The following is a 24,430-nucleotide window of genomic DNA, read 5'->3' as shown; positions in this document are numbered from 1 at the left end:
CTCCATGTCATCCTAATTGTCAGTCAAATTCCATCACTTTCCCTTGGTTGTCTTCTCATCACACACCTAATGTCTGTCAGAACACCAATGGATATTGTCTCATTCCCCAAGTTGGCAGAATATCTTGTCATCTATTCAATCTCTATTTGACAGGTCAAATCCTATTATAGACCTTATACATGATCATAAGCTACCTCAAAGTACCTTTATAATTCCTACTCAAGTGTGTCAATCTAACAAAATGTTCACTCATTCTCAAATTAACCATGACAATTCAACTCTTGATAGGACTACCTCTATACCTTCAACCATTGGTCCTTAACCACATGTTCATACTAATACGAACTGGCCTGATAAATATCTCTCATTTTCCATACATAGTTCCACACATCCAAAAGTCATATATATCAATGATCATCCTATATTGACAAGATCCAAATCTGGCCCTTCCAAACCAAAAATCTTTTTGACACATTTGGAACCTCATTCTATTAAGAAATCTATTTCTCTACCTGAGTGGAACTAAGCCATGCAGCTAAAATATGATGCTCTATTAGCCAGCCAAATTTGGACTTTGACCAATATCCCACCACACTGAAAACCAGTTAGGTGCAAATGGGTCTTAAAGGTAAAGGAGAACCTTGATGGGACTGTGAATAAATACAACGCCAAAATTTTAGCCAAAGGTTAACATCAACAATTTGGCTTTGAATTTAATGAAACATTTTATTTAGTTGTGAAGCCTACCACAATCAGAGTTACCTCACCCTTTCCTTGACCAACAAGTCGGATCTTCAACAAAATGACATTAATAATGCTTTTCTTAATGGCTCTATTCAAGAAGAGGTATATATGTCTCAACCAAATGCCGTTGAAAACCAAGACTCCACCCTGGTTTGAAAGTTCAATAAAGCACTATATGATCTTAAGAAAGCTCCAAGGGCATGGTATGAGAATTTGGCTCAAGCATTAATTCAATTTAGTTTATCTCATAGCAAATGTGATCATTCCCTATTCCCTTGCTCTCATCAAGGCCTTACCATGTATGCTCTAGTCTATAATAATGATATCCTTATCATAGGGTCTTCTTTTATCCTAATTCGCGAGTTAATTGATTCTCTCCATGCTACATTTGCTCTTAAAAATCTTGGTAATTATGAGTTGGTTGTATGTGCCTTACTCAGTCCAAATATATTCAAGAGCTTCTTACTCGAGCCAAGATGTGCAATGAAAATGGTGTTTCTACTTCTATGATGAGCAACTGCAAACTTAGTAAGCATGGTTCTCCTCTACTCTCAAATCCTCATCAATATAGATATTTGATTAATGCTCTCCAATATGTGACTCTCACAAGGCCTGATATTGATTTTAGTGTTAACAAAGCCTGTCAATTCATGGTCTTTCCTTTGGAGTCTCATCAGTCTGCTGTAAAGAGGATTCTACTCTATCTAAGTGGCACAATTACACAAGGCTTACTCCTTTCTCCAACTCCATTGTCACACAAATTCTCTCTAAGGACCTATAATGTATCTTCTTTGGATCCAATCTTGTGTTTTAAAGCTCTAAGAAGAAACCTCTTGTTGCTCGATCAAGCACGGAGGCCAAATGTCGTGTATTGGCTCACACCACCTAAGTACCCATACCCATGTTTATTACCCACAGTTCACAAATTTTACTGTTGAATTATGAAATAAAGAAACACTTATATTAAAATGTGTAATAGTTTAATTATGATGTATTTTTTTAAAGAGATATACATGCATTTTTTATATGATGATATATATTAAAATATATAAACATACATTATGTGGGTGTTAGCTGACAAACTTCGGCCAAAGAAGGAAAATCATTTCGACTAAGGAACCTGTCGGAACAACATCGACAGGAAGTTGAACAAATCCATGGGTCGACACTTAGAGTCCCGGTCGAAGTCGAAATGCCTTAATGGAGAGAGCAATTGTGGGCAGCCAAAGAACACGGGTAATTATCTACAGACATGGGGGAAATGGTCCGACACGTGTCATCGTAAGATAGGTTCGTAACCCCCCGACGGTTACTTTTTATTATTATTTAAACAAGTGGTGTTAGGGATGATTCTAAGGGTGACATTTTTAGCATTTGCAGTAGGAGTAAACTTGAAGTACCAAAGCGTTTACGAGAAAAGAGTCATCTCCCTACGAAAACGTACCTTTGCCTCCATTTACATTCATAAGTCATTTAAACTTATCCAATTGCCTTTACTTCCTTGATTTACTTTCAATACATTTTCATTTGTGATACTTTTTACTACATCCCTAACTCATCAAGAGTTATATTTACGCCTTTTTAACTTTTCAAAGACATTGCTTACCAAAACACCATACGCTCAAACACTAAGTTCAGGACTTTGTAGCCGATCCTACAAGTAACCCTCTCATAGGAAGTCTAGAGATTGTTGACGAACCAAAAAATTGGCACACTTGGTGGGACCTCGACAATGTTAGGTATATGCGATTGCGCAGTGGCAAAATGACATCTCCTAGACCACACGAAGAAACGTCTTCGGCGGGAGACACGACGACGCCCCAAGCGGCCGATGTCGGCTCCAGCATGGCGTTGGCGGTTTCGCAGTGTTTGTAGGGCCAATTATGACACCGTGTCAGCCACAAATGCCGACACCAACAACCATGGGAACTACTGGGCAACATATGCCAAGTTTCATGATCCCCATGCACTAAACGTTGGGAATGCCGACTGAGTTTATGACAAGTATGCTTAACCTCGGTTCGACTTACAACGACACCTCATCATCGCCATTCCCTCGCTACCAAGGATTTAGACCTTTGGCAACCCCACTTGGTCAATCCCCAGGTTTCGGACTGGCGTCTCAGTCAGTCCCAACTTTTACGTCAAGTTCTGTCGTCGTTATGAGACAACAGATGGACGGGAGTAATCATGAAATAGTACACATGCTAACTCAACAAATGGGTACCATATTGAGGCCTTTGATCCAAGATTCGACGCAGAGTTACCAGCAATTGGAAACCCAAATGACAAGGATATGTGACTTTTTGGGAGCCCTAAGGGTTCCGATCCGTCAGAACCCTACGCCTCCTCTTCGACCGGAAACACCGGCCCGACAAGAGGAAATGACGAACGATATTGTCGAACAAGAATATCAGGAATTCGAACAGATCCCAAGGGTGGCATAAAGGCCCCCCGTGGTAATGGTTAACCGTAACTAGGATCCTGACCAAGTGGTCAGGCAAGTTCGACAGGAAGCAGCCGTGGGGGAACAAAACCTAGAAGCTATCATTGAACCGATCATAGTACGACACAGAATAAGTCCATGCTTACAGTGGCCGACTTACTCTTCACCCTTTCCAGGTTTTGTCTTACAAACAGAACTCCCTAGGGGGTGGAAAGTCCCGAAATTTACCAAGTTCACTGGGATACTGAGGAGTCCACCTTCGAACACGTGGCCAGGTATCAGACTGAGGCCGGTCACATAGCGAACAATGAAGATTTGAAGTTAAAATGCTTCCCTAGCTCTGTTACGAAGAATGCATTTACATGGTTCACGATGCTGCCTCCACAGTCGATCCAAACATGGACACAGTTGGAGAGAATGTTCCATGAATAATTCTACATGGGGCAATCAAAGATTAGCCTCAAAGAACTAGCCAGCGTTAAGCGGAAAGTTGTTGAATTGGTAGATCAGTACTTAAACAGGTTTAGACTATTGAAAGCGCGATGCTTTACTTAAGTCCCTAAGCATGAATTAGTCGAGATAGCTGCTGGGGGTTTGGTTTATTCTATAAGGAAAAAACTGGATACTCAGTATCTTAGAGATATGGCCCAATTAGCCGTCAGGGTTCGACGCATCGAACACTTGAAGGATGAGAGGTCCAAGACGGGTAGATACCATAAGAAAGAAAAAGTATCTTATATCGCAGTCGAAGGTTGTTCTTTCGATGACAAGGATATAATCGATAGGAGCGAGGTTAACGTGGCGGAACTTAAGCCCGAACCTCAGTATGCGTGTAAGGTCTTAAAACCTTCGAATGGGAAAAACCCCGTCGAAGCCAAAAAAACAGATAAATACGTAGCTAAGACTTATACTTTTGATGTGTCTAAGTGTGATGAAATCTTTGATCTGTTAGTAAAAGATGGTCGGATTATCATCCATCAGGGCTTAAAGGATCCCCCCTAGAACAAAATAAGAAAAATGGGATTCTGTAAATTTCATAATTTCCTTGGTCACCAAACTCACCAATGTGTTCTTTTCAGGGATTTTGTGCAAAAAGCTCTGAGAGAAAGAAGGCTCCAGTTTGGCGAAAGGCCAAAAATGCAGGTGGACTCCGATCCTCTAAAGGTGGAGGAAGCTTTGTACTATGAGCCTCTCGAATGCATGATGGTCGAGACTACTGATGGTCTCATAGAGGTTTCCAAAGCAACCTCGTTAGCTGAATCTTTTGAAGTGCTGATGGTTGAAACTACTAAGGGTTTCAGAAATAAGGCCGAAAGGAAATCTGAGTCGGCTTATCCTCAACCAGGCGAAAGTTTATCAGACTTCCAAGAGAAGTGTAAAGAAAGCGGGTCAAAGTCTCTGCTATGCCCAAAGTACAGTGCGGTGTTCGACGAGAAAACCACGGAGAAATTGGAGGCTAACAACAAGGTTGTGAAAGAGGAGAAACTTGATGTCCCATGATTTGTGTTCGACAAGCATGAGGCACCTCGACGGAACGAAGATTATAGAAGGCAATTTCAGTGTTCCTGACCAAAGACCTTCATTCCGCCGACCGATGTTCCACAGGAAAAATGTATAGAGTAAGTCAACCAGAAAGAAAAAAAAAACCAAAATGGAGAGTGCTAGAGAAAGAAACAGCATCTCCAGAGAAGAAAAGGGGCTACACAGTATCTCCTAACTACAAAGGAAAGAATCTGATTAGTAGGACACAATGGAGACGCTACCAGCGAAACAAAAAAGTTGGGAAGGATGTTAGCACTCCACAGTTGAATACTCCCCAAATCCGATGAGGAGTTCGACGAAGACATGTACGCTGAAAACAATGATGACATTTATGGTGATGATTTCGTTGTAAACTGTGACATTGTATCAATGTTGCCCGCTGAATACGACATGGTATCCGAAGTCTCTAAAATAGAGGGAGATTTTGTGCCAGATGAGACAGATGGAGGAAAACCTCTGTGCTACTATGTAATGAATATCAACATGGTGTAAGAACAAAAAGCCATGTTTGAGAGACCCAACCTAGGGATGATGTATCATCTAAAGCCATTGTTCATTAGACCAAAGGTCGATGGAATATCGGTGAACAAGGTTTTTGTCGACGGAGGCGCTGCAGTCAATCTGATGCCCTATACTCTATTTAAGAAAATGGGAAAGGATGACGAAGACCTTCGACAACACAACATGGTCCTATCAAACTATGAAAGGAAAACCAACAATATAATGGGGGTTGTCCAGGTCGATCTCGTTGTGGGCACAACAACACGCTCAACACTGTTCATGGTAATAGACTCCAAAGCCAATTTCAATCTACTCTTGGATCGAGAACGGATCCATGGTATAAGAGTGGTACCATCGACGGTTCACCTGAGACTTATAATCTGGCGAAAATACGGCATCATGGAAAACATTGAGGCCGACCAAAGTTATTACCGGGTCGACGACAGGGGTTCCAAGAGGTCTTTCGACCAACACTTGGTGAATATAGCGCTATGTGATGACGAATCGGGCTCCTATACTTCTGTCAAAACTGGTCGAGTTCTGAACTTAGACCCTGATCATGGTTTCATATGGGATAACGAGGAAGACACAGGATCAGAGACGGGAATTCCACCTATGGGGTGGCCTGCAGTCGATGAGGATGACTGCTGAGTCAGAAAGCTTGACTTGAATTTCGGCCTATTTGGTTGAAAACAAGAGGAAATCAATTCTGGAAAAGGAGAGGCTTCAGGATTTGGCCTGTGAGGCCGAAGGTTTAGATAACGGTTGACAAGACCAAAGAAAAGCTTTAGAAAGCCAGAGGTTTTATCGTATTTATGACAATGAGCCTTTGGGGTTTGAAAAGAACCCATTAAATGAGTCCCAAAAGATGAAAGCACAAGATCCCCTTGAAGAGATCGATCTGGGAGATGGGATAACAAAAAGACCAACCTACATAAGTACTAAGGTGGGGTCAGGAATGAGGGTGAAGCTGGTTGAGGTATTGACTGAATACAAGGAATGTTTTTCCTGGGATTATAACGAAATACACGGTTTAAATCGAAGCATGGTGGAGCATCGACTGTCTATCTAACCTGGGAAAAAGCCAGTGAAGCAACACCCTCGACGATTTGCTCTAGACGTCACCTAGAAAATCAGGTAGGATATCGAAAGACTCCTCAAAAGTCGTTTCATCATAACAACGAGGTACGTCGAATGGTTGGCCAACATAGTGCCCGTCATAAAAAAAAACGAAACTCTTAGAACTTGTATAGATTTCAGAGATCTGAATAACGCCACACCAAAGGATGAGTACTCGATGCCCGTGGCAGAAATGCTGGTCGATTCGGCCGCATGTTTTGAATACCTGAGCATGATTGATGGTTACTCTGGCTACAATCAAATTCTTATAGCCAAAGAAGATGTCCCTAAGACAACATTTCGATGCCCTAGAGCTTTAGGGACGTACGAGTGGGTCGTGATGCCGTTTGGTTTAAAAAACACAGGAGCAACCTATCAAAGGGCTATGAATACCATATTTCATGACTTCATTGAAAATTTTATGCAGGTGTATATTGACGACATTGTGATAAAATCGTCATCACAAGGAGATCACCTGGATCACCTTCGATGCTCGTTTGATAGAATGAGGAAATATGGATTGAAAATGAATCCATTAAAGTGTGCTTTCGGTGTGCACGTAGGAGACTTCCTGGGGTTTGTGGTACACAAATAAGGCATGAAGATCAATAAGAAAAAGACAAAGGCGATCTTAGAACTCAAAAGCCCATCGACAAAGAAGCAACTCCAATCTTTGTTGGGGAAGATAAACTTCTTAAGAAGGTTGATATCGAATCTAAGTGGTAAAATGAAGATATTTTCGCCATTGCTCAAAATTAAGAGGGAAAATGGTTTTTACTAGGGCCCAGAGCAACAAGAGGCTTTCGACAAAATCAAGGATTACCTTACCAAGCCTCATATTTTGTTACCTCCTAGTAGGAAGAAAAATATGAGTTTATATATTTCTACATTGGATACGACTATAGGGAGTATGTTCGCCCGAGAGGATATTAGTGGTGTCGAAAGACCCATATATTACCTCAATAGAGTATTAGTAGATGCTAAAACTAGGTACAGTCTCATAGAGAAACTATGCCTATGCTTGTACTTTTCCTGTATGAAATTAAAGCAATATATAAAACCGCTTGATGTTTATGTTTCATCTTATTACGATATTATTAAACATATGTTATCTAAACCTATTCTACATAGTCGAATTGGAAAATGGGCACTGGCTTTAACAAAGTTTTCTCTGACGTTTAAACCTTTAAAGGCTATGAAAGGCCAGATCATGGCAGATTTTATAGTGGATCATGCCATGGTCGAATCATCTCTAAACGTGGTTGACACCAAACCATGGAATTTGTATTTCGATGGGTCGAGTCGCAAGGAAGGAATGAGAGTCAGGGTATTTATATTATCCCCACAGGATGGCCCGACGAAGTTTAAGTACAAGATCAGCGAAAAATGTTCCAACAATGAAGCCGAGTACAAGGCTTTAATAATTGGTCTACGACTCTTGAAAGGGTTGGGAGCCAGCCGAATTGAATTAAGGGGAGACTCAGAGTTGATAATCAAGCAAGTCACATACGAGTACAAGTGCATCAAGGAAAGTTTGTTGAAGTATTTTGTGACTACGACGCAACTATTGGAACACTTTGAGGTTACGAACATAAGACATGTATCGAGAAACGAAAACCAAGAAGCCAACGAGTTAGCCCAGATCTCTTCCGGATATAAGCTGTCTAAGTCGAAATTCTAAGATATTATTGAAGTTCTGGAAAAGATGGTGTCAGACGCACCACCATTGACGGAAGATATGCTCGAAAGGAATGACAGTCGTAATGAAGGGCTCGACGAAGAATGTCAGGAAGCCCGTGGATTCAAGAAGTCCTGGGGATATGGAGTTTTCATTGTCAACAATTCATCACCAACGGACTGGAGGAAACCAATCGTGGAATATTTAGAGAATCCAGTCGGAGGCACTGATAGGAGAATCAAATACAGAGCTTTGAGCTATGTGTTATTGGGAAACGAGTTGCTGAAGAAAACACAAGAAGGGATATTACTTAAATGTCTGGGGGACACCAAAGCATATTTGGCTATATATGAGGTACATAGTGGAGCTTGTGGCACGCACCAGGCAGGCCATAAGATGAAGTGGTTGTTGTTTCGGTAGGGTGTTTATTGGCCAAGTATGTTGAAGGATTGCATCAAGAGGCAGTGATCGGATTCATCCAAAAACATATAATATATAGATTCGGAATCCCATAGACCATTACCACAGATCAAGGGTCGGTATTTGTGGGACAAAGGATGCAAGAGTTTGCTAGCGAAACAGGTTTCAGGTTGGTCACCTCTATGCCTTACTACGCAGAAGCAAATGGCCAAGTCGAAGCGACCAACAAAGTGATAATAAGTTTAATTAGAAAACATGTTTCCAAAAATCCAAATAATTGGCACAAGACTTTGGACCAAATCTTATGGGCCTGTCGAACGTCCCCAAAGGAAGTGACAAGCTCAACACCTTTCCGACTAACATTTGGACACAATGCCATATTACCATTAGAGATCTGTTTGTAGTCCGTCAGAGTACAACGCCAGAATGATCTCCAGTCGGAGCAATATTGGAAAATGATGTTCGACGAACTGGTCGATTTGGACGAAGAAAGACTGTCTGCAGTGGAAATGTTAGCACGACAGAAGGAACGCGTAGCCAAAGTGTATAACAAGAAGGTAAGGGAAAAAACCTTTACTATTGATGATTATGTTTGGAGAGTAATCTTACCTATGGATCGTCGAGATCGAACTCTAGGTAAATGGTCTCCGAAGTGGGAGGGACCATTTCAGATAATCTGAACATTCGCCAATAATGCTTATGAGATCAAAGAGCTTGGTAGAGATCAAAGGGTCTTGAGAGTAAATGGGAAATATTTAAATAAATATAAACCTATGCTACAAGAGATCCAAATCTGAACATAACAAGATTCATTGATTCTTTAAAGTGGCCCAAAAGACATTACAAAACATGGTCGACAGACCTTACAGGAGAAATAAAAACAAGGAAAAGATTAAACAGGAAATCTAGACTTGAAGTCTTCAAAAGAGCTTATCTCATGAATAATCCTATCTTTTAGAGAAACCTTCTTCCCACGCAAGTGTTTTATGTCGACCTCAATCTTGAGTGCTTTTTCCCCATGGGATATCCCCTTTAGGACCTCACGGTCGACAACTTCTCGCGTCGGAATTTCCTCAGCCGTCTCCAAGGAAGCTTTCTGTGCTTCCACCTCAATAATATTTTTATTAAGTTTAGCTATCTGGGCTTGATAGTCGAAGATATGCTGGTAGAAGGCTTTCCGCTGACGAATACGTTCCTCCTTCTTGTGTTCAAACTCGTCGAGCTTTCGTTCACAGGCCTCACTGGAGTCCCATTCTAACCTTACCTCATTAAGTTTCGTCTTGATCTGAAGGTCAGCATTTTGACGAAGGTTAAGGTCCTTGACAAACTGGGTGAAGAAGGCCTCAAACTCGACAAAATACTTGACCATTGGAGCAGGAAGATCTTGAAGGGCGAGTGAGTCCAAGAATTTGAAAATGTCACGAGCTAGCTCTTCCTCTGTCTCAAGAGCATGTAAAAAGTCGCTCTCGAAACGGGACTCCTTCAGTTGTTGAAGTATGAAGGTGGCCTCAACATTTAGCTCCAAAGAAGGAGCGACGATCGAAGAAGGAGGTGGCACATCGGTCGAGAATCGACGAATCTGTTGTAACTTCCGAAGGGCCTCAACAGGGTTCTGTTGCTTGATAATCCTGATTTCTCTCAAAGTTAACATGCCGGTCGACGCACTTTCGTTAACAGTGTTCGGCGGATTTAGAGTTGGTGGGGAAACAGGACTTTGTGGAACCACTGGGGAAGCGCTTTGAAACTCGGCTTGCCGCTGGGGACTCATGACAATATCGGTAGAAGGATGGTTGGTCTTATCTTCGACCATAGTTTCAACCTCAATTGGAGAGCCCACAGATCCCTAAAAAATACAAGTATTAGATTACACGATAAAAAGAAACCCATAGGCGATGGAGATAAATGTCGACAAATACCTGAAGATCCACAGGAGGTGGAGAAGCGGTAGGAGTCCTCTCCGAATCACAAGGAGTAAAAGCTTCCTAAAGGTCACCTTGGATTGTTGAGGTCGAAGTCATTGGAGCCACCTTCAAGGGGGTCTTCTTGGCTTGAGCCTTTTTCCGCCGCATAAGATTGGAAGGGATTTTGGGCGGGGCTTTCGACGTGGAAAAAATGTGTGAGTGCACTCCCGTCAGAGTCCTCATCGTCCACTACAAGTACTTCTTCAGGTACCTGAATCTCAAAATGGGTGAAGAGGTAATGGAAAACGCTAGGTAAAAAACTTGTTCATGAGGTGAATAGGTAATACATGCAATGTGGGGGTTGAAGGCGCTCGTTGCTTCTTCGAGGGCTTCGCTAGAGTTGGCTTAGTAGAGGCGACAACCCTCTTTCGACCTTGATAGCAGAAACTGTTAGTGTTATACATCCCCAAGAAAAGAGGAAACAAAATCAGTGACATGTACCTTTTTGGGGGCTTCGTCGACTTGAGAAGTTTGGATTTTTGGGTCAGGAGCCTTAACGGATGGAGGCGGAGGCGGTACTTCACCGACGATAGTGAAGGGAGCGTCAACCATGTTCTGGAGAAATTGGTCACTAGGGAAAGAATGACTCTGGTAGGAATCCCACCATTCGTCGAAATAAATGGTTATTAAAAAAGATTGTTGAAATTTGTGTTGGTGTAAGCCCTAGAGGCCAATACTTTTGGTACTTGTATCAAATTGTTTATTAATAATAAAAGGATTTTTCTTTATTATGTTTGTTTAATAAAGTCCCTAGAATAGTTAGTCCGTTTAATGTATCAAGTGTGACTTAATCATGAGATCCCATTAAACATAAGGACATTATTCTTAAAGTATCCATAGTCGAGCTTTATTGTAAAATGGGATAACATTAAAGCATTAAGACTATTATGTATATAGACTGATGATCATATCTCATGGATCATGGATAAGGAGTTATCAAGTCTTAATCATAAGTATGGATATTAAGAGTAATATTTATACTAGATTGACCCGCTATGAGAATACTATATAGAATGTTATGCAAAGTGTCATAAGTTATTCTCATGGTGATAATGATGTATACCACCCTTCGACCCGAAACCACTATGGACCCTAGATGTAGAGTTGAGTGCCTTATTGTTGATCAAACGTTGACCGTAATTGGATGACCATAAACACAATTGATGGGTACTCCACGAAGCATGTTGAGGAACATGAGTGACCTAGATGGAATTTGCCCATCTTGCGTAACACGATAAATGTCTACGAGCCCAATATTCAACTAGACAAGGATGACACGGTCTATGCCTTGTGTTCAATATAGACATAAGGGAAAAGAGTAATTGTACACATAAGTATTATCACAAAAAGGATTTGTCAGATCATATGACATTTTTGTGTCTTGGGTAGCAGTGATGTGTTGCTAGATACCGCTCACTGTTTATTATGTTAAATATGTGATTTAATATAATTGCTAATGTCACGAAAACCTACAGGGCCATACACAAAAGGACAGATTGATGAGAGATAGAGCAACTACGGAACACTGTAAGGTACGATGCACTTAAGTGAATTGTAGAATATCGTAAGGTACTATGTACTTAAGTAGAATACGAAATATGGTAAGGTACCACACACTTAAGTAATTTTTGCATATCATAAGATATGGGCCACATACACTTAAGTAGGCTTTTTAGCTTGCAACCCACACAAGTGGTTCTATAAATAGAATCCTTATGTAGAAGTATTTGTGCAGTTGAAATTTCGTTTCTCTCTCTCTCTCTCTCTCTCTCTCTCACACACACACACACACACACATACACACACACACACACACACACACACACACACTCAAAGCCTTCATTCGTAGCAACTAGCACTGAGATTGAAGGAATCCGTTCGTGTGGACTGAGTAGAGGCATTGTCACCATTCAACGTTCATGATCACTCCGTAGATCTGCATCAAAGGTTTCAATCGCCACAAGAGGTAACAATTCTATCACTGATCATGCCCATCTGTAAGGATAACTAAAGGAGAAATTTTTTTAATTTCTGCTGCGTTTTGGATCGCTCTTCTCCTTCAATTTAAACACCGGAAGTTCATAACAGTGAGTGGATTTATAGAAACAGAGACAGGCTTTGTGATCATCAGCAGTTAATGTTCGACCATACCATACAATATAGGTTTCATGTGAAACTAGAGGCTTCAGAACCACCTGACTTAAACCAAACAGGCGAGCCACCAAATTTGGTTGATAGCTCATGAAACCGAACCCCTTCGACCCTGGCTCAATTCTGTAGGACAACAAGGTAGGAGTAAAAAAGGATCTCCATATGGCGTTCGATTATGCTGCAGCCTGTGGAGAGCCACCTGGAAAAGGATCTTTGAACCATTTAGGGCCGAAGGGTCGATCAGCAAACAACGCCATACCAGGAGAAAATTTATCTACTTCAATGAACATATTCAAGTACTTCATGAAGAGATGTGTGTTAGGAGTGTCTTGGCAGGTTGTCAGAGTCAAAGAATAAACGAGTAATTAAATTTAGATTCATGTGTGTATGATTTGGATGATTGATGTTGACTATGCTTCGGAATTCGACGTTAGTATAGTGAAACAGTGATACATCGATCGTCCATAGGTTACGCAATTGAGATCTATCAAGTTATATATATGATATAAGTAATCCTGATGCAAAATACGGTATATATGATATACTGTTTTTGTTTCGTTCATTCAAACACTTACTGGTTATTTTGTTTTGAGCGATCAATGGTCATTTGCTTCTTGATCCGATATTAGTATGGTGAAGCAATGACGTGTTGATCAATCATACAGAATTAACAATCGAGGTGTGTTTGACGGTCTGGAATTGGTGCATTAGGGTTCATGACGACACAAGGGTTGTGTTGTCAAAGAGTTATGCGATTAGGGTTGTGACTGTGCAAGAGTTGTGCTTTAAAGTATCAAGTGTTGATGCGAAAAACCACCGTCCACTGACCGGTCAGCGGAACCACCGTCCGCTGACTGGGCAGCGGAACCCCCGTCTGCTGACCGGGCAGCGGAACCCTTGACTAACTGTGCATAGTGTGATCAGTCGCCGAAGTTTAATTTGGTTTTAATTAATTAACAAAATTTAAATTAATAATAATAATGTGTTTATTATTATTGTCTTGTGGTGATCGATTATGGCCTTAGTTTTCCTTTATTTTGTTTTGGGATTTTAAAATACGACCTGCGTGTCGTGCCTCTCTTTTAACTTCTTAATGTAACTTCTTTTCTCATCTCACTCCCTCGTATGTAAAACGAGTTTATTTTATGTAATGTAATGTTATGAAGAAATAGAAGAATACAATATCAAAGGAGGATAACCTTGAAGATCTTGCTTGGAGAAGCTTAGATCGTTATTAGGTTAGCTTAAGTTCTCTTATTGGCTTGGGAGAACAATTGCGCTAGGGGCCATAACTGTTTCATTATGTATGTTGATGCATGTGAATGTATGTTGATACATGTGATAGACGAATTATATGATAAATAAGCCATTGAGATCAGAATAATTGCAAATTCCCTCAAATTAAATATTAAGTTTATGCTTTCCAAGTTTTAGCACTCATCAAGACTAGTATCGAATAATGTAGGTTTCGCCTACGCGAGGTGCATATTCTATACTAGTAAGGTGAGATGGGATAATTGTAATATCCAATTGCTAAAACAATGGGTCAAACTTAACTAAACAAATTATAATAAGATTATATATGTTTAGAAGCAAGAGTTAGAAATGATCCATGTGATGGATTGGAATAAGGAGTTATTCACCCAACTAAAATATTTGAGAGTTATATTAGATACAATTGGAAGGGGTTCCTACCTAAATAACCTAGTTTTGTGTAATCTGCCTACGCGGACTTAAAACAAAGTGAAATGTGGATCTCGACCCACTAGAAAATCTTCCAACGGGATTTTCCGAATCAAATGGTGAGAGTCATTTGTTTTGAGTAAAATATTGGGAGCATATTTAATTAAAGGCCTAATTAAATATGTTATTGATACTTATATTTTCATTATTTTCATGTAGATTTCCATGACAACAAACACCTCTAACAATATTTTGCGATCAATCCTTGACAAGGAAAAATTGTGTGGGACAAATTTTCTGGATTGGCACCGAAATCTGAGGATTGTCCTCAAACATGATAGAAAGCTGTATGTCTTGGAGAAACCTGTTCCTGAAGAGGAACCTCCTAGTTCTGCACCTAAGGCAGAAAGAGATGCTTATAAGAAGTATGTCGATGATGCCAATGAAACCGCTTGCCTCATGCTAGCTACCATGAACTAAGAGTTGTAAAAGCAACATGAGAATATGGCAGCATTCGATATGATCGAACACCTGAAGATGCTCTATCAAGAGCAAGCAAGGCATGACAGGTTTGAAGTTTCAAAAGCCCTTTTTCAAGGCAAGTTAGCTGATGGAGCCCCGGTAGGTCCCCGTGTGCTCAAGATGATTAGGTATGTGGAGAACCTTGAGAGGTTGGGTTTTCCCCTCAGAAAGGAACTTGCGACTGATTTGATCTTGCAATCATTTCCATATAGATTCAGTCAATTTGTCCTTAATTTCAATATGAATGACATGGACAAATCTCTTCTTGAACTGCTAGCCATGTTAAGAACTGCTGAGTAGAATCTAAAGTCAAAAGGGAAGTCCATTATGATGATCAGAAATGGAAAGAGACAGAACAAAAGACCCACCAAGCAGGGTGATAAAGGGAAAGGCAAGGAAGTTGCCAAATCCAAACCCACTGCTCCTACTTTGAAGCCTAGTGGAGGCATAACAAAGGAAGGCACCTGCTTCCATTGCGGTAAGACCGGACACTGGAAGAGAAACTACCCAAAGTACCTGAAAGATAAGAAGAATAGAGTAGAGACTTCAACTTCATGTATTTTTGTTATTGAAATTAATTTATCTACTTATGCATCATGAGTATTAGATACTGGATGCGGTTCTCACATTTGTACCAATGTGCAGGGGCTAAAAAGGAGTAGAGATTTGGCAAAACGTGAAGTTGACCTACGAGTTGGCAATGGAGCAAAGGTTGCTGCTTTAGCCGTAGGAACTTATGTATTGACTTTACCTAGTGGTTTAATAATTTAGTTAGAGAACTTTTATTATGTACCTGCAATTAGCAGGAATATCATTTCCATTTCTTGTCTAGACAAGTTTGGTTTTTCATTTATAATAAAGAACAATTATTGCTCCATTTATTTGTTTGAATGATATATTCTATGCTACTGCACAAATGAACAATGGACTATATGTCCTTGATCTTGAAATGCCAATTTATAACATTAATACTAAAAGGATGCAACCTAATGAGTTAAATCCAACATACCTTTGGCATTGTTGATTAGGCCACATAAATGAGAAACGCATTTCCAAACTCCATAAAGATGGACTCTTGGACTCTTTTGATTATGAATCATATGAGACATGCATATCTTGTTTAATTGGAAAGATGACAAAATCTATATTCATAGGAAAAGGTGAAAGAGCTAATACATACTGATGTATGTGGACCACTGAACATACCAGCCAGAGGAGGTTTTCAGTACTTCATCACATTTACTGATGATTTCAGTAGATATGGTTATGTGTATTTAATGAAACACAAATCAGAGTCCTTTGAAAAGTTCAAGGAATTCAAGAATGAAGTACAAAACCAAATAGGTATGAATATTAAAACTCTTCGATCAGATCGAGGTGGTGAGTATTTTAGCCTAGAGTTTGATGACCATCTGAAAGAGTGTGGGATTCTATCCCAACTTACTTCTCCTGGAACACCCCAACGGAACGGTGTATCTGAGAGAAGAAATCGATCCTTGTTAGACATGGTCCGATCCATGATGAGTCACGCCGATCTTCCAAACTCCTTTTGGGGGATATGCACTATTGACAACAACTTACACACTTAACCGTGTTCCATCCAAAAAGGTTGAGAAGACACCATATGTGATATGGAGTGGTAAGAAACCACATATGTCTTACATGAAGATTTGGGGTTGCGAAGTTTATGTGAAATGACAAATTTCAACTAAGCTTGAGCCCAAATCTGACAAATGCTTATTTGTGGGGTATCCTAAAGAAACAAGAGGGTATTACTTCTACAATCCTTATGAGGGAAAAGTGTTTGTCGTTCGAACTGGAGTTTTCCTAGAAAGGGATTTTATTTCCAAAGGAATCAGTGGGAGGAAAGTAGAGCTTGAAGAAATTCAAGAATCACAAAGCATTGATACACCTATGGAGGAATAAGAGCAGAAAACACAAGTAGTTGTGGAAGAGCAACCTGTTCAAGTAGAACAAGACCAACGTAGGTCAAGTAGGATAGTCACCTACCTGAGAGATATGGATATCTCATAACTGATCAAGGTGATGTATTACTCATGGATCAAGATGAGCCTATGACCTACCAAGAGGCCATAACTAGTCCCAAGTCTGAGAATTGGCTAGAATCCATGAAATCTAAAATGGATTCCATGTACACAAACCAAGTTTGGACCTCGGTAGAGCCTCCTGTAGGAGTTAACCCTACAGGATGCAAGTGGGTCTTCAAAAAGAAGACTGACATGGATGGTAAGGTACATACCTATGAGGCAAGACTGGTTGCAAAAGGATATAAACAAATTCATGGGGTTGACTACGATGAAACCTTTTCACCAGTTGCAATGCTTAAATCTGTTCAGATTTTACTTGCTATCGTTGCATATCATGATTATGAAATATGGCAGATGGATGTCAAAACTGCTTTCCTTAATTGGAATCTTCTTGAGGATGTGTACATGACATAGCCTGAAGGATTTGACATACAAGAAGAAGCCCAAAAGATATGTAAGTTACAAAGATCAATCTATGGATTGAAGCAATCTTCCAGAAGTTGGAATCTTAGTTTTGATGAAACAGTAAAACAATATGGATTCATCAAGAACGAAGATGAGCCTTGTGTCTACAAGAGGTTAGTGGGAGCATGATCGTTTTCCTGGTATTATATGTAGATGACATATTACTCATTGGAAAGGATGTCCCTACCCTGCAACAAGTAAAGTCTTGGTTGGGGAAATGCTTTTCTATGAAGGACCTAGGTGAAACAGCCTATATATTAGGAATCAAGATCTATAAAGATAAATCATAAAAACTGCTTGACCTAAGTCAGAGTACATACATAGACAAAGTGCTGAGACGCTTTAATATGCATGATTCCAAGAAAGGATTCATACCTATGCAACATGGCTAGTGTCTATCAAAAACACAATCCCCTTCAACTAAGAAAGAAAGGGATCACATGAATAAGATTCCATATGCATCTGCAATAGGATCTATCATGTATGCCAAGTTATGTGCTCGACCAGATGTTTCATATGCTTTACGTGCAACGAGTAGGTACCAATCTGATTCCAGTGATCCTCATTGGGTAGCTGTCAAGAATATCCTTAAGTATTCGAGAAGGACTAAGGACTCATTCTTGATATATGGAGGTCAGGAAGAGCTTGTTGTAATTGGATACACCGATGCTAGCTTCCAGACAGATAAGGATAACTTTAGATCGCAATCTGGTTATGTGTTTTGCTTAAACGGTGGCGCTGTGTGATGGAAAAGTTCAAAGCAAGATACAGTCGGTGATTCTACAACTAAGGCCGAGTATATTGCTGCCTCATGTGCAAAAAAGGAAGTTGTTTGGATCAAAAAGTTCATTAGTGAACTTGGCATAGTTCCTAGTATTATGGATCCCATTGGTCTCTATTGTGATAACAATGGTGCTATCGCACAAGCTAAGGAGCCTAGATCTCACCAACGATCCAAACACATACTTAGGAGTTATCAACTTATTCGAGAGATAATAGATAGAGGAGATGTGAAAATATGCAGAGTACCTACACTTGACAATATTGTTGACCCACTCACAAAGCCTCTTGCACAACAGAAGCATGATGGCCATACTAGATCTATGGGCATTAGGGGTATGCCTGATTGGATCTAGTGATAGTGGGAGATTGTTGGTGTAAGCCCTAGAGGCCAATACTTTTGGTACTTGTATCGAATTATTTATTAATAATAAAAGGCTTTTTCTTTATTATGTTTGTTTAATAAAGTCCCTAGAATAGTTAGTCTATTTAATGTATCAAGTGTGACTTAATCATGAGATCCCATTAAACATAAGGGAACTATTCTTAAAGTATCCGTAGTCGAGCTTTATTGTAAAATGGTATAACATTAAAGCATTAAGACTATTATGTATATAGATTGATGATCACATCTCATGGATCATGGATAAGGAGTTATCAAGTCTTAAACATATGTATGAATATTAAGAGTAATATTTATACTGGATTGACCAACTATGAGAATACTATATATAATGTTATGCAAAGTGTCATAAGTTATTCTCATGGTGATAATGGTGTATACCTTCGACCTGAAACCACTATGGACCCTAGATGTAAAGTTGAGTGCCTTATTGCTGATCAAATATTGTCCGTAACTGGATGACCATAAAGACAGTTGATGGGTACTCCACGAAGCATGCTGAGGGAGATGAGTGACCTAGATGGAATTTTCTCATCCTGCGTAACAGGATAAATGTCTACCGGCCCAATATTGAACTGGACAAGGATGACACGGTCTATGCCTTGTGTTCAATATAGACATAAAGGCAAAAGGGTAATTGTACACATAAGTATTATCACAAAAAGGATTTGTCAGATCACATGACATTTTCGTGTCTTGGGTAGCAGTGATGTGTTGCTAGATACTGCTCACTGTTTATTATGTTAAATATGTGATTTAATATAATTGCTAATGTTGCGAAAACCTATAGGGCCATACACACAAGAACAGATTGATGAGAGATAGAGTAACTAAGGAACACCGTAAGATACGGTGCACTTAAGTGAATTGTAGATCATCGTAAGGTACGGTGTACTTAAGTAGAATACGAAATATGGTATGGTACCACACACTTAAGTAATTTTGGCATATCATAAGATATGGGCCACATACACTTAAGTGGGCTTTTTAGCTTGCAGCCCACACAAGTGGTTCTATAAATAGAACTCTTGTGCAGAAGCAATTGTGCAGTTGCAATTTTGTTTCTCTCTCACTCAAAGCCTTCATTCGTAGCAGCTAGCACTGAGATTGAAGGAATCCGTTCGTGTGGACTGAGTAGAGACGTTGTCACCATTCAACGTTCGTGATCGCTCCGTAGATCTGCATCAAAGGTTTCAATCGCCACAAGAGGTAACGATTCTATCACTTATCATGCCCATTCGTAAGGATCACTAAAGGAGAAAGTTTTTAATTTCTGCTGCGTTTTGGATCGCTCTTATCCTTCAATTTGAACACCGGAAGTTCATAACAGTGAGTGGGTTTATAGAAACGGAGACAGACTTTGTGATCATCAACGGTTAATCTTCGACCGGACCATACAATATCGGTTTCATGCGAAACCAAAGGCTTCAGAACCACCTGACTTAAACCAAACTGGCGAGCCACCAAATTCGGTTGATAGCTCATGAAACCAAACCCCTTCGACCCTGGCTCAATTCTATAGGAAAACAAGGTAGGAGTCAAAAAGGCTCTCCATATGGCGTTCGATTGTGCTGCAGCCTGTGGAGAGCCACCTGGAAAAGGATCTTTGAACCATTTAGGGCCGAAGGGTCGATCAGCAAACGACGCCATACCAGGAGCAAATTTATCTACTTCAATGAATATATTCAAGTACTTATGAAGAGATGTGTGTTAGGAGTCTCTTGGAAGGTCGTCAGAGTCAACCTGGCCCCTTCGATTGATCGATCTTTCGTTATCCTCACAATGCGGTCCGACACAGGGTATCCCAACTGATACTCAAAAGTCGCATTTAGCCAGTGTTGTAAAAGACATAAAGGACTCGACATATTCAAGGCCTTGAGAGTATTAGAGAGAAACTTTAGTTTCATGGCTGCCATCCCCAAAGCCTGGTATAAGGAGGCTAATAACAGTTTACCTAAAGACACCTGTAGACCCTCATGGATCTGGATCGCCAGGGCAATATAGCTTTTTGATATATGCAAAGAGCCAGGAAAAAATACATAATATGAAAGCCATAAAGTAAGGAAGGCTATATTTTCTTCATCGTACACCTCGACGGAGTCCTTGTTGTAGTGATCTTCGATGTAGTTCTGCAGACTAGCTCGACTGAATGAGAAGGTGTTCTCCGCCGAAAGTATGGGTTCGAAGACTTCCCCCAACGGCGAAAGACCGGTGATTGCCGCCACATCGAAGAGCGTGGGTGTTAGCATCCCACATGGCAACTGAAATGTGTTGGTAGAACCTTCCCAGAAATAGAGAGACGCCAACAACATACAAGGATTAACGCGATGAGCGTACCTCGATATCTGAATAAGGTCGTAGGTTCCTGCACTCTGCCATTGATCTTGGCGTTTTCGTTGGACTTTGTTAAGCCACGCCAGATACTCTTTGTTTCCAGGAGTAGGCATGGACCTGAAAACTCTGGCCTTAGCCTCCATGAATCTGGCGTCAAGTGTGACAGATTTGTAGAAGGCAGTAGGAGCAACGGGTTTGTATCCAGGGAAAAAGGTTGCAACAACCTTTGGCGAAGATTTCTGATATGCGAGAGGCCCGTGGAACGCTAACAATTTCCTATCAACCACGAAAGGAATTAACATCTGGCGTCACCAGTTCTTCATCACTGCTTCATCAGAAGATGTGGGTTTAAGAATGCGGTTTATATCCTCTTTAGCCGTGAGTTTGAAGGCAATGTGATTGTTGCCGGTAGCGTAAGTAGTGAGTTCTTTGATGTGGGAGGAAGAAGCCATTTAGAGATGAAGCAAATGTTTGGAGTTTGAGGATTCTGGGTGATAGTTTGCACTACAGAAGTTGCTTGAAGGAATGAGTAGGAAGTATGCGTGGTTATGGAAGCAGAAAAACATTTGAGGGGGAAGAAAGAACTATTTATAGGCTAGCAAGATGAACAGTCGGGCAATGATCGATTGACAAATGGCTAACGAGGAAGTAGTAAGAAGAGTTAGTGGATTCAGTTGGAATCCCACGACCTAGGGATAACTACTAATGATGGTGGAGTGTCTGGGGAACTGCGCAACCGAAAAAATCATCATCACATGCTCGGTCATGATTAGTGATAAGACAACTATCCGAAATTTGGGTAATCAAAAGGCAGGTTTCTCGATTGAAGAGCTCATGTCGAAACCAGCCTTTTCAGGGGGCAATTTGTTATCTGACAAATTTCGGCCAAAGAAGGAAAATCATTTCGACTAAGGAACTCGTCAGAACAACATCGACAGGAAGTTGAACAAATCCATGGGTCGACACTTAGAGTCCCGATCGAAGTCGAAATGCCTGAATGGCGAGAGCGATTGTGGGCAGCCAAAGAACGTGGGTAGTTATCTACAGACATGGGGGAAGTGGATCGACACGTGTCATCGCAAGATAGGTTCGTAACCCACCGACGATTACTTTTTATTAGTATTTAAACAAGTGTTAGGGATGATTCTAAGGCTGACATTTTTAGCATTTGCAGTAAGATTAAACTTGAAGTACCAAAGCGTTTACGAGAAAAGAGTCATATCCCTACAAAAATGTATCTTTGCCTCCATTTACATTCATAAGTCATTTAAACTTATCCAATTGCCTTTACTTCCTTGTTTTACTTTCAATACATTTTCGTTTGTCATACTTTTTACTACCCCCTAACTCATCAAGGGTTATATTTACGCCTTTTTAACTTTTCAAAGACATTGCTTACCAAAACACCATACGCTCAAACACTAAGTCCATGACTTTGTAGTCGGTCCTGCAAGTAACCCTCTCATAGGAAAGTTAGAGATTGTTGATGAACCAACAACGAGTATAAGGCGGGGTGAGTTCTAAGATACCTCCGCACTCATACCTGCTTACTTTAATGGGTAATTACCCGTGCCCGTATCCGTACCCAGTTTGTGAGTTTTTATCCTACCCGTTATGAGTATTTTTTGCGAGTATCCATTAGATATGAGCACGATTGCCATCCCTTTTTGACATGACTTTCTTCACTCGCCTTCACACTAAGCTCAAAATCACTACCTATATTCTTCCTTGAACTTGTGGGGGAGTATTAGAAGAGAAGCATGCTAACACGAGGACTTCTGTAAATATGATAGTCATGGCTTTGTAAGATATTAACTCATTAAGCACAATGAGTTCATACTTTATCACAAAATTAGATGAGAGTCATATTTTAAGATTCATAAAATGTTTACTAATTGCCTATAAAAAGATCTTTATATTATTAAATATTTATAAATAATTGAATCTAAACTTTTCTTTAATTTTAAAATCAAATCTTATATTTAACTGCTTGGCCCGGCTTGAAACTAATTCCATGTTAAGCTCATACTTCATGCCAATAATTAACCAAACGCATGAGTAATTTGGTCAAAGATGCTCACAATAAATAGGTTACCATGTGGGATTATAAAATATGATTGGGACCTTCTTAATAATGTGAACATAATAAATTTAAACGTTAATTATATTTTCCGTCCTATACGTGTTCTTTGCTGACAACTTTGTCTCATTGACTATTGAAGTCTCAAATGGAGAGCAAAGAGGATCTGATCCCATTTTAATGGACATTTTTATTAAATACAATTAATGTAATATTATTTGTGATGACTTACCAAATATTTCTGCAGTGATGCATCGTGTAAGAAGCAAAACTCCATTATAGAAATTTTCATCAGTCAAATCTTCCATCCGAGTATTACGGTAAAGATAGGTTGTCATTTCTTTGTGCCCCTTAGCAGCAGCAAGAAGAACAGGAATTTCACCATCATTGGTCTTCATAGATAACAAGTCTTGGCCAAGGACGGGTCCTCCTGATCCATGCCGTGATAGCTTCTTCGGTATCATACACTCTGCTATATTCGTATTTCCAGTTAACTCAGCAACAAGAGCAAGAGCTGTGTAACCACGATCGTCTTTCATTTTCAGTAACTCTTGTTTTCCGTCCTTTACTAATTTCTTTACAATCTCCTCTCTCCCAGCAATTACTGCAACATGCAGAACGGTTCTCCCTTTAGACGATGTGGAAAATATTGCCCTATCATCCATGTTCATAAATGCTTTTGCATCATTCCATTCACCACTTTCAATATATCTGTGCAGCGATTTATACTGACGGAGACTATCGTCTACCACACCTGCAAATCAACGTAATCTTCTTGTTATTACTTCTATGTTCTAACCACCAAATTACTCAAATAACATGTTACATGTTACATACCTTGTTCAGTATCTGGATCTGCTTTTAAATCTGAGCTATAAGATGCACCCAACTTATTCCAGGCTTCTTTTGCTGACTGAAGATCTCTAATACGAGTGAGATTCTCCGATCCACATGCTAGTTGAATTATATGCAAAGCCTTAGCATTCTTTTTGTTCCATTTCTTATCTGTTTCGTCTCTAGATAGCGGACCAAGAACAACTTCCCACAGATCATGTCCAATAAGATAGTTTCTCACCAGACAGCTCCAGTTATCGTAGTTGTCTTTTGTTAGTGCTTCAAGAACTATTCCAGTAGCGGCAATGTTGCTTGTTGTTCCTGCCATTCTACTGTTTCACAATCTCTACAGCAGCAGAAGTAAATAAATATAATATCAAATTAATTAGAGAAACAAAGGGAGCAAGCAATAGAAAAAGGATGTACTTACAACCATGTGCAAAGCAAGCTTGAGAAATGAGTGCACATCTCAAATTATAAAGAAATAAGAGGGGTTTGAAAGTCAGAATAATAAATATTCAAATCAAATGATTGACTTTAAAGTCATTAATGAATAGTTACTTAGGGTATGTTAGATTCAATCGAGGAAAGGAGAGGAATTTTTATGGAAATGAGGGAAGAGATTTTAAAACTAATTTATTTTTTTATCTTTGTAAAGATGATCAGAAAGAATGATTCAACGGTCAAAAGCCTCGTCATTTTATAGCTAACTGTCCAGA

The 24,430-nt window shown here is 40.0% G+C and overlaps 1 protein-coding gene across 1 annotated transcript in view; it reads right to left on the bottom strand.

Annotated features, from left to right (window-relative positions):
• The window catches only part of LOC127119798 (uncharacterized), a 35,107-nt gene extending 11,046 nt beyond the window's left edge, over positions 1–24,061 (bottom strand). Inside the window, exons 1-2 of the mRNA XM_051050122.1 lie at positions 23,715–24,061; positions 23,110–23,631 (exon numbers count right to left, since the gene is read on the bottom strand). Of these exons, the coding sequence (XP_050906079.1) occupies positions 23,110–23,631; positions 23,715–24,039 (847 nt within the window). The 5' untranslated portion in view covers positions 24,040–24,061. The remainder of the gene's footprint in view (positions 1–23,109; positions 23,632–23,714) is intronic.
• Between the last annotated feature and the right edge of the window lie 369 nt (positions 24,062–24,430).

The sequence above is a fragment of the Lathyrus oleraceus genome, chromosome 2 (assembly GCF_024323335.1).
Source record: "Lathyrus oleraceus cultivar Zhongwan6 chromosome 2, CAAS_Psat_ZW6_1.0, whole genome shotgun sequence".
Taxonomy (NCBI): domain Eukaryota; kingdom Viridiplantae; phylum Streptophyta; class Magnoliopsida; order Fabales; family Fabaceae; genus Lathyrus; species Lathyrus oleraceus.
Note: the sequence above shows the minus strand (reverse complement) of the source record. Positions and strands in the feature narration are given on the sequence as shown.